Source organism: Dendrobium catenatum, unplaced genomic scaffold (genome assembly GCF_001605985.2).
Source record: "Dendrobium catenatum unplaced genomic scaffold, ASM160598v2 fragScaff_scaffold_719, whole genome shotgun sequence".
NCBI lineage: Eukaryota > Viridiplantae > Streptophyta > Magnoliopsida > Asparagales > Orchidaceae > Dendrobium > Dendrobium catenatum.
The window spans coordinates 64436-79397 of record NW_021319181.1 but is presented as its reverse complement, the minus strand read 5'-3'; the positions used below and the strand labels follow the sequence as shown (position 1 = coordinate 79397).

Sequence of the window (14962 nt, the reverse complement as noted above, 5' to 3'; positions counted from 1 at the left end):
AAGCCCTCGAAACTACAACTTATCTCATAAACCGACTACCTTCAATAGCCCTAGGACTCAAAACTCTAATGGAGATTTTATCCTCATTTTACCCCGAGTTTCGAACCCATCATAACCTTATACCAAAAATCTTTAAATGCACTGCCTATGCTCATATTCATAGCCAAAATAGAGAAAAACTAGATCCAAGAGCATCTAAATGCATCTTTGTTGGCTATTCAACTACCCAAAAAGGTTACAAGTGTTATCATATACCTACAAGAAAAACCCTTATCTTTGTTAACGTTACCTTTGATGAAAAAAATTCTTATTTTTTTAAGCCTCATCTTTAGGAGGAGATTGAACTTGAGGAAGATGAGGAAATTGAACTAGCACCTTTTGACCTTCCTTCACCTTAAACCAATCCACCTGAAAACCAAAATAGGGAAACAAAACACAAAGCTATCATTAGATTTGAGAATGTTTACTCCAGGCGTACAAGTTCAGATTGTGCTCCAAAGCAGATCTAAGAATCTGAACCATCTACAAATAAGTTAAGCTCACCACCTCCCTTATACCCTATGACCAACTCTATATCCTTCAATAATTTTTCATCCTCACACAAAAATTTCTTGGTTAAACTATAAAATATCCATATTCCTAAAGATATTTCTAAAGGCCTTATCTGATAAAAATTGAAGAAAATGCCATGATAAATGAAATGCATGCCCTAGAAAAGAACAATACATGGGAGATCATTAATCTACCGATAGGAAAAAAATTAGCCTGTTGCAAATGGGAGTTCTCCGTAAAGTACAAAGATGATGGCACACTAGAAAGATACAAGGCAAGACTAGTGGCAAAAGGGTACACTCAAACATTTGGCATTGACTACCAAGAAACCTTTGAACATATAGCCAAGATGAATACTGTCAGAATACTAATCTCACTAGCAGTTGAGTACAAGTGGCATCTGGAATAATTGGATGCAAAAAAATGCATTCTCGCATGGGAATCTGGAAGAAGATATATTTATAGAACTACCACCAGGGTTTAAAAAAAAATTAAAGGAAATAGGGTGTGCAAATTAAAAAAAGCTCTATATGGACTCAAACTATCACCAAGGGTCTGGTTCAAAAGATTCTCAAAATATATGCTTTTTAATGGGTATAAACAAAGTCAAGAGGATCATACATTATTTTTTATACACTCAGACTCAGGAGGAGTCACAATATTATTAGTATATGCGGATGGTATTATCTTGACTAGAAAATAACGAAGAGGAGAAAGTTAGTTTAAGGAAAAGTCTTACCAAAGAATTTGACATTAAAGAACTTGATAGACTAAAATACTTTTCGGAATTGAAGTAGCCCACTCCAGCAAAAGAATATTCATTTCACAATAGAAATATATTAAAGATTTTCTAAAAGAAACTAGTAAATTAGCTTGTAAACTAACACCAACACCAGTAGAACCAAATCTTAAATTGGGTGAAGTAAAAGAAGATATAGATATAGATAAAGGGTTTTACTAGAGACTTGTAGGGAAATTGAAATACCTCTCCCACACCATACCAGATATAGCATTTAATGTAAACATGGTCAGTCAGTTTATGTAGAATCCAAAGCATGCTCATATGCAAGTGGTAGACATGATATTGCACTGCCTTAAAAAGGAAATACCAGGAAAGGGATTCTTTTTAGAAGAGATCTCGAAATAACCCTAGAAGCATACACGGATGTTGATTATGCGAAATCACTAGTAGATAGAGGATCTACCTCTGGATACTACACATTTCTTAGAGGAAACCTAGTTACATGGAGAAGCAAGAAACAAAATGTGATTGCAAGATTTAGTACGGAAGCAAAATATAGAGCTAGGGTCTTAAGAATATGTGAGTTATTGTGGATCAAGATGTTTTTAGAAGATCTAAGGATCAAGTGAAATGATCCCATGAAGCTACATATGACAACAAGTCAGCAATCAGCATAGCCCAAAATCCAGTCCAGTACGACAGGACCAAGCATATAAAAGTGGACAGACATTTCTTAAAAGAAAAATTAGACAATAGTCTAATATGTATCAACCATGTATATCATCAAAGGATCAACTTGTAGATATCCTTACCAAAGGGTAATGTTTTGATTTCTGTGATTCTTTTTTCACAGAAGTTGTTGAGTATCAAAAGCTCTCAACAGGGCAAAATGTTCCATCACGTTTTCACTCTGTCTTTCTCAGAATAATTGACAAGCTGGGAATGACAAATTCATAATCCCTAGCTTGAGGGGGAGTGTTAAAATCCTAGTTGTTCAACCTAAAAGAAATCCCACGGCCATAAAGCATGATCCATGGGAAGTTCTCAATCCCGCCATAATTACTCTCCCGATGATTTCTTTCCAATGTAGAGTTGCTGAATTAGGAAGGATCATATTGAGGCAATTACGTATCAATTTGAAGTTATTTGTTTCTTTGTTAAGACATCTTGTATAGATCTGTAAATAGGGATAGTTGTATGCAATAAAATTAAATTTTTCTCTCTTATTCCTCTCAAATTTTCATTTCTAACATGGTCCATTGACACTTTAAATAGGGACCAAATTAATTCTTCTGTGATATAATTTGGATCCCTACTTAGAATGTCAAGAGACTAAAATGAAATTTTCAAATAAATGGGGCCCATTTTAGTCCTTATCCGATTCAAATATTAACCAAAATCAAACAAGATTAGTTGTGCTCCACAATGCAAGGTTTGGCACACCATCCCTCTATCCTAATGGTGGAGCAGTCTCGCACTTGCATCCATTCTGTACAACAGTAAATTCCTTTTTAGCTCCACATCTTGAGATCTATATGAACTTCTGCCTGTGCACTTGAGTATCCTTTTCACAACAAGCAAAATATTTTGATTGAAAATATCAGAGCAGATGTCCACTCATGTTACAACAAGAGGCTTACTTGTTCTTTTAATGATCCATAAAGATTGTAAATGAGATGCTAATGAATGGTTTCTCAACTATACACGTTATTTTATTCATTCTTAAACCCTTTTGTGCATGTCTGCATGAATCTATATTTGTTGGTTAGGTGGTAGTTGCAGAGGGCTCCTTAGGGAACATCAGTCAGAACAAAGATTAGAATAAACAATGTCTCCTACAGTTTAATTAGGATTCTTCAAGAAATAAATGCAAAGTAGTAAAATAGTGTTTATTTATTCAGACTTATCATAAATAAGAATGTGGAAGTGGACTGACTAAAAAAATGAATAAAGACTTTTCTTACTTTTTCTTAATGTTATCAAATGAAGCCTTCCAGTTAACCCCAAGTACATCATATGGTTCGGCCGCCTCAGCAAATACAATTCGTGTGACCTGATAGGATCAAACGGAATGGCCAAAAAAGCATAAGTATATAATAAATGAACTAGAGCTTTTTCACAAATAAATCAATAAAAAACAATGTTAAACAACACTGTGAGGCAATAATAAACCGAAATAAAGCGTCCATCATAACTCCATTTTTAATATATTCACTTGGCTAAATAATTATGCTAATAACATTAAAAAAGGTCTAAAGAAAATTTCAAGCTTCACGCGAATAATATCAATGAAAAAACAATTGCCAATAAGTTTGACCTAAATTCCGTAATATGACAATTCACAATATTTTACTACATCCCCTTTTCTTGCATTTAATAAAATAGATGCAAAGTTAAAATGTTAGACAAATCTTCTTGAACTTTTTGGTTCTGAATGCATTTCTAGATATGTAATGTCCTAATGTGTTAATTTAGAGAGAGAAATTATTTGTAGAATTGAGTTTGAATATCGAACATCAAGACTTGAGGACTCATATGAGGCTTTCTACCAAATTCTGTGAGCAATTGGGCAGATTTGCAGGCTATAAATTGTTGGGGATTCTCAGAAAATCATCAATTAATCAATTATGGGGCTGACAAGCTCATTATGGGTTGTTGGGGTTAATTCTATGGGTATTTTGCCATTTGGGGAAGCCAAGTGATTGATAATTTAATCCTAGAGTTAATAAACTTATTCAAGGCTTTTGTTGATGATATTGGTCCCGAGGTTACCATCTAATGACTAAAGTGAATTATTGATCAATTACTTCGACAATCAACGTACCAAGATAAGCTCTATAGAGTAAAGACATCTATCAGTCATTTTGAAACAGTAGGAAAGTCCACGAACAATCTACAGCAGGTTAGTGTGTTACATTCAAGCTTTAGAAAAATGTAAGAAAATTAAAAATTAAAATTGTTGTATTAAATATTAATAATTTTGTTAACTAGTGCTTTGCCAATGAAACTTGAGTGCAGTATCATTTTGCTTCACATAGACAATTCCGACATGAATTTCTACTTTTTTTGGAGCCACCCTCTTACTTTTGCAAGTCTGGTTTGAGTTTAAACTACTCATTCCAATGTAAATGATTTAAGATTAGACAAAAGAAAATAAATGGGAGATAGCCGCCCATAATTCAAGCCTACCCAGATCAGGTGAGAAGCTGAGTTACCAATTTTTCCTTTTACTGATCAACTTGTACATTTAGAGCAATGTTGTTATTATCTGAGATCTAGACCCGTAAGTGGCCTGCATTGCAATGAAGACTTTGTGACCATATCTGAATTCGCATATTAATTATAAGACACGATCACGGCGACACGGATACGACATGACACGGACACGGTACATGTCAAAAATTGAAAATATAAGACACGGATACGGGTTGGATACGGTATTATAATTTTTATATTTTAAAAATAGTGTATAAAAATTGAATAAGTATAATTTAAAAAATAATTTAGAAATAATAAGTCATTTAATAGAATTTGTGCTTAAAATGATTAATATTAGGATGTCGAGAGTCGGGCGTTGGCGTCATTTATGAGTCATCGAGAGAGAAGATAACAATGCTGTCGAGAGTTGGGCATTGATGTTATGCAGTAAATATTGGGTGTCAATGTTAAGAGTGTTTATCATCAATGTTGAGAGGGAGTTGGTCATCGATGTTGAGATGTCAAGTTGTGGGTGTAGAATTTGTTAGTACTAAGCATCAATATAAAGACGGTTTCAGACTTTGATATGGATATCATTTTGAAATGTTGATGTTATAACGACGTCAGTCGTCAATGTTGAGATGACATCGGGCATTGTTGTGAAATCAAGATTGTAACCAGCCAAAAAGAAATGAAAATGAAAATATTCGATGAATTGGTATTAAGTGCGGGGAATAGATTTAGTGTTGTGGATATGAAATAAGAATTTTAGTTTTTATATTTTAAATAAGTAAAAATTTTAAATACAAGAAATTATATTTTTTAAAAATTATAAAATATTTAAGATAGGCGTGTCGGACACGCGTGTCCAATTTATATTTTATATTTTTTTAATCTAACACATTTTCGACGTGTCCGACACATGTTGGAGGAATGTTGAATGCGTGTCGTGTAGGATACGTGTCGGACGCTGCACGCCTCTTTGAGGAGAAGTGTCGGTGCATCATAGATTATAAGCATACTATTTCATCATATTAGAACCTATCTCTGTATTCTAGAAAGTCGTGCCTGACATGCTTAACTAGTAATATAAGAAGCCTGATAAAGGCTTACAATATGCAAGTGGGTATCATTTGAACCCATTGTCATGCCTTCTTAATGTTCATTTATCATCCTTCTACTCTTTCTTCTCAACTTTCTTTTCTTATTCATTGGTTGAAGTGGCAATGTCCTCTCTCCCCTACTTTCCTATTTTTCTTCTTCACCTCCAACTTCTTCATATTCTTCAAAATCCCCATGTATTTTCCATCTCTACTAGTCCACTCCACATTTCTCTTTTCAACAGTAACTTCCTTAGAAGACCAATGTTGATAAATGCAATTGGAGACTATTCACATAAACGTCATCTATGGCTAATATTTTTTACACCTCAAACGGTACTAAAAAATAACAAATAAAAAATGAGGACATGTCAGTAAAGACAAATCAGGTGATCCATCACCAAGTTCTTCGCTCAAAGCACGGAACAGAAGGAACCAAAGTCTCAGAACTCAAGCCAAAGCTATGAAAGGACCCTGAATGACGCCTACAAATGTCCCTAAATATTGAGGGTATTTTAAATATTTATTTGGATCAAAATCACGCCGCGTGTCGAAATCCCCAAATAAATATTTAAAATTTCTTACAAAAATACAGCAAAATGGGGAAGAATTAAATATCTTCCATAAACTAAATGTGCGATCAGCATAAAATATAATTTAAGCAAGACACAATCCACACTAGAGGCAGCAAAGTCCCACTAGCTGATGAATCTGTAAAGTTCTAATAAATTCTAGACAATGCTTGCAATTATACAACATAAATATTACATCTATGCATGATTACTGCAAAGAAATATGTTGAGCTGGTATGAATGGCTTAGAAACTAAAGTGACGGTGGTAGAATGGAATAAGAGATGCTAAAATCTATTAACGCTGACCTGTAAAAAAATCCATGAAGACAGAAAACTAGCGAGACATCCATACAAGCTCTTGAAGATCCGCTAAATGAAAACCCCAACATGACATTCATACAAGCTCTTGGAGATACACTTGATGAAAGCTATAGTGTGACATCTAAAAAAAATATTTGGAGATCCACAGGGTCAATCAGCATTTAACAAATGTGGTTCGCTTTAGATGCGTATCCCATTTGTTACAGGGCATTTGTTGACCTGTATGCTCCACGCATGAGAAACAAAGAAAAAAATCTCAAAGCTCGTACATGTTCGACGCACGAACTCCGGACATCTAGCTACGAGCATCTCTGGTCAACGATAAGCTTTGCAATGCTTTTGCATGTCCTCCGCATCCCGTCTAGATCATGTTAACATGATGAGACACATATAGAACCTTATTCGCCTCTTCTTCCCCCTCTCGCATTGGTCTCCCATTCCGACTAGGTCGAACTCCCAAATCTGACTCTTCCCATTGTCCAATTCACAAGCTATCTGACTTCTAATCTCCAGCTGACCACAAGCCCTTCTTCTGTGCCGACGCCAACCTCTAGACCCTGTAATACTTGGTCGAACTCGCCTTGATCCAACCAAACCACATGCCAACCCCGACTACACACCTCCTTTCATTGTTCTTCTGTTGGATCAAAAATCGACAACAGAAGCTTGATGGATGCGAAGGTAGCCATCTTTTCTTCCTTGTGTGCGCTTCTTCTGTTAGATCCCTAGGGCAAAAAAAAGAGCAGGTGGGCGGGCAGGGGGGTTGGTGGGGGCAACGGAGGATTTAACTAGCCTGTGAGATATAACTGATCCCTTAATCCTGTATAGCTAAATCCAGCTCAATCGTGTTTAAATCCAGTTTAAATCTTGTCGTCAAACAGCCCATTGCAAAAGAGGGAAACAAAGGATGTAAATTGCTGTGAGATTAAAAGTTCCCTAAATCCTGTTTAATGGGATTTAGCATAAATCCTGTTTAATGGGATTTAGCATAAATCCTGAAGCAAATCCTACATAAATCCTGATGCAAGTCCTACATAAATCCTGATGCAAATCGTGCTCAAATCCAGCATAAATCTCTTTTTAAATTTAGGATAACTATAATTAATTATAACAAATTTTAATTAAATATGATTAATAATTTTTAATCATAATTAATTGTAGTTAATTATGATTAACCAACATTAATTATAATTAACTATGATAATTTTTTTAATTAATTATTATTGATTATATTTAACTATAATTAATTAATAAAAGAAAGAAAAGAGAAAGAAAGAAATACTTCTCTCACCTTGATTTGTGTGCCGACATTGCCGTCGTCACCCCGACACAGCCGACGACAATGCCGATGACCCCTACACAGGTATAAAAGTTCAAATCCTATCATCGGCGCTTGCAGTGCGACAAGCAACTACCCATACAAACTTTTCTTAACACGGTGGGAGGGGAGGAAGCAAGTCACAGTGCTTGCGACGAGGCAGGTAATCCTCGTGAGTGCTTTTCTTAGCACGACGGGGAAATAATTTAACAACTTTTCATTTCAAAATAGGTACCCATGAAGACTCATGCACGCCTCCTATCTTGGCATGCTGGGATTGAAGACTACGGCCGTGGTGTTATCAGACACCGATCGTGCACGTCTTTTTTGACGTGGCGGAAAGGCTATGACTCCCTAAATTTTTTTCCAAACAGGGTATATGCCCGGATGCTGTCGAAATTCAAACTGAAATGCACAGAATATGAACAATAAGAAGACTTAACTTGAGCAACAATACAAATGACCTGTACTTGAACAGAATTGCACAAAACTTGGACAAATACAACAACCTAGCATTAACACAATTTCTTAAAGGATTCATGTCATTATTGTTCGACAAGTTTTACGCTGGCTGTCGACTACCTAACGCAACCCTCCACTTTTCTCATCCAGGACTTGGGACCTAGCAACGGCAGTGTTCAAAACTTGGACAAATGCACAGAAAAATTGTACGAATAATAGGGAACTAAGTTTGAACTGAACAAGCATGGAATTTTAATTGAACACATGGAACAGGACCCTAAACATTAAAAAGCACAATTAACTTAAAAATGCAAATCCTGAAATACAATTTAAGTCATTCAAACAAACATGCATGAATAATAGGGACCTCGATGCACACGAGCAATGAATGATAATCAATTTATAGTATATGAACGATTACAAACAAATATCAATCATCAATGCTTGAATGTATGGAAAATAGAAAATGATGGTAATTAATACATGATAAATGTAACGAACTCCTACAATAATCCCCATGTAGTTGAATGCACTGAACTGGCAAGCAACAACAGTTGCATGCAATTAAAGTTATGGAATGTGAGCATGATAAGCCATTTGTGGATAACAACAGTAGATATAACGCAAGTATAGCGAATCACCTATGGACACAAGTACATACAACACCTTTGGCAACTATAGCATATATGTTGTGCATAATAGTCCATTTACAGATGACGATGAACAATGTGTCACAAATATTAGATCATTGCAGAAAACAGCCGTCCAACAGCTAGGCATCTGCACCGATCCTATAACAGTCGGTGTCAGCATGCAGATGAATATACAAACCTGCCTACAATAAATAACAAATAGCTGATGGCCAATGATGAATGCGTACAACGGACACCTATAGTATTGATGATCGAGATCTTGTGAGTATGTTGAGTATAAAGATAATTCAATGTAATGAGGAAGCCCATTAAATCCTCATCAAAGGAAGATTCTCGTCGTGATGTGAAGTTAAATGATTTCATGAATGACTCTGTAGAGTCAAAGAATGATTAGTTGAAGAGGTGTATCATCTTATCACCTTTATAAAAATACCGAGGACTTCCGGTAACTGCAAGTATCTGCAAACTATTATTAAAAACTCGTTGACCTGCTACCAATGGGAGACTTCAATTGCAGCATTAACGAAACGAAGTTGAATGATTTCATGAATAGTTCTATAGAGTTAAAGAATGAACAACAAAAACAACAACATCAAGCCTTTATCCCACTACGTGGGGTCGGCTACATGAATCTTTTTTCTCCATTGTGTCCTATTAAAAGTCAAATTCTCATTTAAATCTAATAAAGAAAGGGCATCCCTAATATTTTCTAACCAAGTCTTTTTAGGTCTACCTCTACCTTTCTTAACATAAGTCAAATCTAAAACCTCTACTTTCCTAACCGGGTCATCGGAAAGCCGTCGTTTTATGTGAGTCAAAGAATGAACAGTTGAACAAAAAAAGAGAAGATGTCTCCTTCTATTATCCTTGTAGAAATGTTGGGCCCCTCGAAAATATGTTGTGCCATTCGACTGAAAACTCGGAGATCAAGCCCCTCAACAAAATGTCTTATTATCCTCGTGTCGAGTCAGAGACAAAGCAATATAATGATATACTAACCGAGCCTTTGGTCTCATTGGCTCGAGGATACCTCATCCATCACAAAACGACATCATGTCGTGTAAATGTCTTTACCAATTCTAAGTAAGGATCGATTGATTCGTGGATCTGATTTTCCATGAATAAGAAACAGGACCCTACATCAGAACAATGAAGTACCTCGTGGTAGTCGGGTGACAACATTACAATTCACCTATAAGTGAAAGCATGGAATCGAAAGTTAAGACTATGGGACGCTGAAGCACGACGCCACGCCACCGAATCCGCAACATTCGCACAAGTGAACATAAGGCATCATCAAAGCTCAAAATAAAACCCCACGCATTTGGCAGTAATAGTCACCTATGCAGCCGGCTACGTTTAAAAATACAAAAAAACCTTGCACTGGATCTAAATATCTTAAAATGCCCCTCATACATGCATTACACTTACATGATGTTGACGAATATTTTTGTATCGACCCGACCCCGATTGGACGCGATCGCACTCATTCAATTCGATCGAACGTCGTCAAAGCAAAATTGACCCAAATCAAATCCCGATTTAATTAAATTAAATTCGAATCAAATCCAATCGAGCCAAATTCGACGCAATTCGATGCAATTCAACACCGATTCAAGTTTAATTTCATGAAATTAAATTGATCGGACCCAATTGGACCCAAACCGACCCAAATCGGTTCGGGTCAAATATGATTCTGGCTCAATTTCTACCATAATTGATCAATTGGAGCTAAATTAATTTTTCAAATCAAATTTTCTAAATCAAGGGCTCATATTTCATGTGAAATCCCGCCCCAAATCCTTCATTTTGCGCATTGAGGAAGCCCGATTGGGCAGTTGTGGGCGGCAGGTTCTACCGTTTGCGGTCTCCAAGCGAACAAGAGGGGCAAGCTCTCCATTATGCGTGCGGCCCATCCCTGGTAAGAGCGTGAGAGAGAGGCAGAACTTGCCTCCGCCCGTCCCAGGTGAAAGCGTGAGAGGGAGGGAGGTCCGTTGCGTGCAGTCCGTCCAAGCGAGAAGAAGAGGCCGACGGGGGCCTCCTTGTGTGCGACCTATCCAGGAGGGAGGGCCGGCCAAGTCTCTTCCTCCTTGCATGCATTTCTTGGAGACAAAACTGAAAGAAGAGGAGATTTTGTGTTATCTAGCTGTTGTCTTCTCCTTCTTTGGGCTGAAAAGGAGTTCTCTCTTGCTGCCATTGCCTTCTTCCTTCAATTGAAGAGTAGAAATTCCCTCTTGCTGCTGTTGGTGATCTTCTCTTCCAAAGTCTAGGGAAAAGGTGTGCTTAAATCAGCCCTCGCTGCAGCCAAGGGAAGGTAGGAAGCCTCTACTCCCTTCTAAATCAACTCCGACGACCTCAAGACAGCGAGGACAGCATCTAGGACGTTCTGGATAGCAGTTTGGTACCCCTTTGACAGCATATTTGTCTTCAGGAGCTTGGACAGGACTTGAAACATTTGGACAGCAAGCAATGACTTCCGGAAGCACTCAAACAGTGAAAAATGTTGTTTGGAACATTTGGACAGCAAGCAACGACTTCCGGAAACACTCAAACAGTGAAACTGCTGTTTGGAGCATTCTTGGACAGCAAATTCTCCTTCCGAAGCACTTCGGAAAGCAAAGGAGGCATCCGGAGTGTCTTGGACAGCAAAGAAGGCATCCGGAGCGGCTTGGACAGCAGTGATGACGTCCGGAGCAGCTAGGACAATAGTCTTCTTCCCACGGAGCAGCTTGGACAGCGATTTGGAGCTTGGATTGGAGCGCTTGGACAGCCCAGGTGAGGTAAAATCCTAAAACTTAGGAAAAGCCCTAAGGCCCCCTAGCCAATTGACGTGTGGTTGACGTCCCCAAGCCCTAGGTCCCTTAGAAGCTTTGTTTCTGCTTCCCCAAAACCCTGTTTGCTGTCCTCTCCGCAAAACAACGGAAATCTAGTGATTTCCGTTTGTTCTCTCTTGGGAGAGCCAAAGAGGCATGCCGATATGTGTAGGGGTGTTGGATTGGTATCCAAACACCTCTCAAATGCATGTAATAGCATTCATATTGTGTCCAAACTGTCGCCTATAACAAACCTAGGCTTCGTCATCATAACATCCAAATTTGGAGGCTATACATTTGACCAAATCAATTGTATGGTGCTTAGGATTTAGATTATGTCAAAATTGATCTAAATAAAATGTCGTAGGTCTCTTTCTCTAAGGATTGCATGCTTTTAGAATTGTTGGGAGACCGTTAAGCATGTTCATTTGATTTATGTGACAAACATGGGGTAGATGTGGGTTTCCAAAGACCCATAAGCCAAACCCTTGTGTGTTTTTGAATTACTAAAACATGTTTTGCATCTCTTAATTCTCATGGATAAGGATGATATTGAATGATCCTCTAGCATGCAAATTATCTAATTTTTATGTCATGAAAAAATTGATATAAACTTTGGAGAGTTTGCATTTAGGAACTGATAGCCTCTACAAGTTAGTGAATGAATGAATGTGTTTGGTTGGAAACAATATCGTTGACAACCAATCTTTGCGGAGTTTCCCATAGACCCTCAAAGGCCTATGTTGTAAACCCCACAATGTCTATGACCAACAAAATTCATGATTGATCTTTTCACTAAATTTAGAGCACGCAGGTGATGATCATTGTTGGTTTACACCACCACATTTGAAATTTGAAAATTAACTAAATGGGCTTATCTAACCTTAAAGTGGGCTTAAGATATGGCATGGGCCCTCAAAGACCCATGAGCCCTCATGCTCAAGTTTACTTAACTCCATTTGTATGATTTTTTCAAATCCAATCATTGAATGCAATGATGAAAATCCTTAGAGATTGAAACCTCGCATCAATATTTTAATAAACCAAGTCTTATCAAAATTGATCTTTAGGATCTTCCTAGAAAACCCTCGATCACCATTCATGACAAAATTGTTTGGATTGTTCGTAGAGACCTTGGATGTGTTTTCATACCTTAACATGAGTCAAAATCATGTTTCTTATATCTCTTGCTAGGAAAAATTTTCTAGATCATGCCAAAATCGATTTAGAGACCTCTCTAAAGCCTTGGAAAATCAATCTTCTGTTAGGCGGGCCCCTCCGGTCCTTACTCTAGGCGGGCCCCACATGGAGTTAATTCAAGGGTTGGGGGGAAAATTTGAATGGAAAGGGGGGGGGAATTTTAATAGAAGGGCTGTTTAGGGATTTTATATGGGGATGAGAGTTAAAGAGGGGGAAAGGGGGGAATTAGGTCCTCATCTTGAATTTGAATGAAAAGTTTGAGATCTCATTGCGTGCTTGGGCTCTAGGGTTTGCTAGAGACTTGTGGAGAGTTGTTCTTCCTCTTGAATCGAATGACGTTGTATCTTTCTTTGTTTTCTTGCATCTACTAATGGAAACCTTGTTTCTTTTCTTTATTTTTCTCTGTTTGGGTGCATTTCCTGCTGCGGAGCTGCTGTAAAACTGCTGGGACAGCAGTTTTGCTCACTGTTTTGGGCTGATTTTGACTAGGGTTGCTTGCGAACTCAAGTATTACCTTAGGGTTACTTGCGAACTTAAGTATTTCCTATCAAGAAGCTAATTCAGTAATCAATGTCCCTTATCAATTTTACAAGACCCTTTTGAACCAACATTTCGTCCAGATTTATTTCACCCGAGAAAATATCTTCTTCTTTTTTTTAATCAGTGGAACTGTAGAAAACAGTATCCCCTGATAGTTTCATTGTTGCAGATTTAAGCGTTTAATCCATCATAATTAAAAAGGTAAATCTTTTTTAAGAAAAAAAATCCAGTTACATTACATTGCATTAATTTCCTTTTTGCAGATATATTATTTTGTTGCTGCCTCTTTCATTTGCCTTTTTCATCTCTAATCTTCCATAATCTTCTTCAATAGCATTTTCTTCTTTTGTTTCAGTAAATTTGATAAAAGATTTCCTTGGGCCTGTCATGTTCTTGATGCTTGGAATTTCCTAATTCAAGACTTTTTTTTCTGAGATGTTATATGATGGTTTTTCTTTGGATTTATGTTGATGTTTTTTATTTTTTTTAATTCTATAAAAAATGAAAAAAGAGTCAAAAACTAGAGGCAAGATGCAGATGTGAGGCAAAAGGTTTCATGAAAATAATATGCATTAGGGGTGTAAGTGAGCCGAGCCAACTCGTGAGCCGGCTCGAGCTAGACTCAATTACGAGCTGGCAAGCCGAACTTATCGAGCTGCGAGCTCGAGTTCGAGCCTGATGAGGCTCAGCTTGGAAGCTCGCAAGCTGACTCATAATTATATAAATAATCATTTTTTTTAAACAAATTTGCAAATAAAATTTTTACCCCAATTAAATCTTCATCTGACTGCCATTAAGAAAATCAACTAGCTATTAGCCTATTCTCAAAAAAGTACTGCTACCATTTGAAGATAGTTTATATTTTCAAGGAAAAAGAGGTTATGCATTAGTGAGGCTGAAACTTTTTTCAAAAAAGTAAAAAAAAAAAAAATCATATATTTCACCGATTTCAAAAAAATAAATTAAAAAATAACCATCTTCTTCTCACACAATAGCCGGGAGTTCACCGGCCAAACGTGAGCGACGACAACACATTCTTCTTCGGCGGCATACTTTCTTCCATTCAGGTAGTATCAGGTGAGCTGGCTTTTCCATGGTCTCACGAGCTACTTGCGAGCTCATTTTTATTTCCACGAGCCAAATTCGAGCTCGTCCTTCAAGCTCGACTCGAGTTCGAGCTCACGATTTGGCTGACAAGTCGAGCTCAAGTTAGGTATGACTCGAGCTCGACTCGACTCGTTTACACCCCTAATAGGCATAGATAATTTTGCATTATGTGCGTGCGGGCATATGTGTGTGTGTGTGTGTATATATGTATATGATGAGGACATCGACAGACGCTACATACATGTTTATCGCCGGCGAAACCGCAGATCGACGGCCACGATTCAGCGTCTCTACTTTTGATATAGATGTTATGATTATTGTCTTAGTTATTTTCTGTTTTTCCCATTTTACCCCTGTGGGGAGTTATCTGTCTTGTAGCCCTT

General features: G+C 37.4%; 1 protein-coding gene across 2 annotated transcripts in view; it reads right to left on the bottom strand.

Moving 5' to 3' along the window:
- Nucleotides 1-14962, bottom strand: part of LOC110101739 (pre-mRNA-splicing factor cwf23) — a 78655-nt gene that overhangs the window by 30408 nt on the left and 33285 nt on the right. For both annotated transcript variants that reach the window (XM_020829778.2, XM_028696234.1), the window contains one exon: nucleotides 3259-3347. In XM_020829778.2, coding sequence (XP_020685437.1) covers nucleotides 3259-3347 — 89 coding nt within the window. The remainder of the gene's footprint in view (nucleotides 1-3258; nucleotides 3348-14962) is intronic.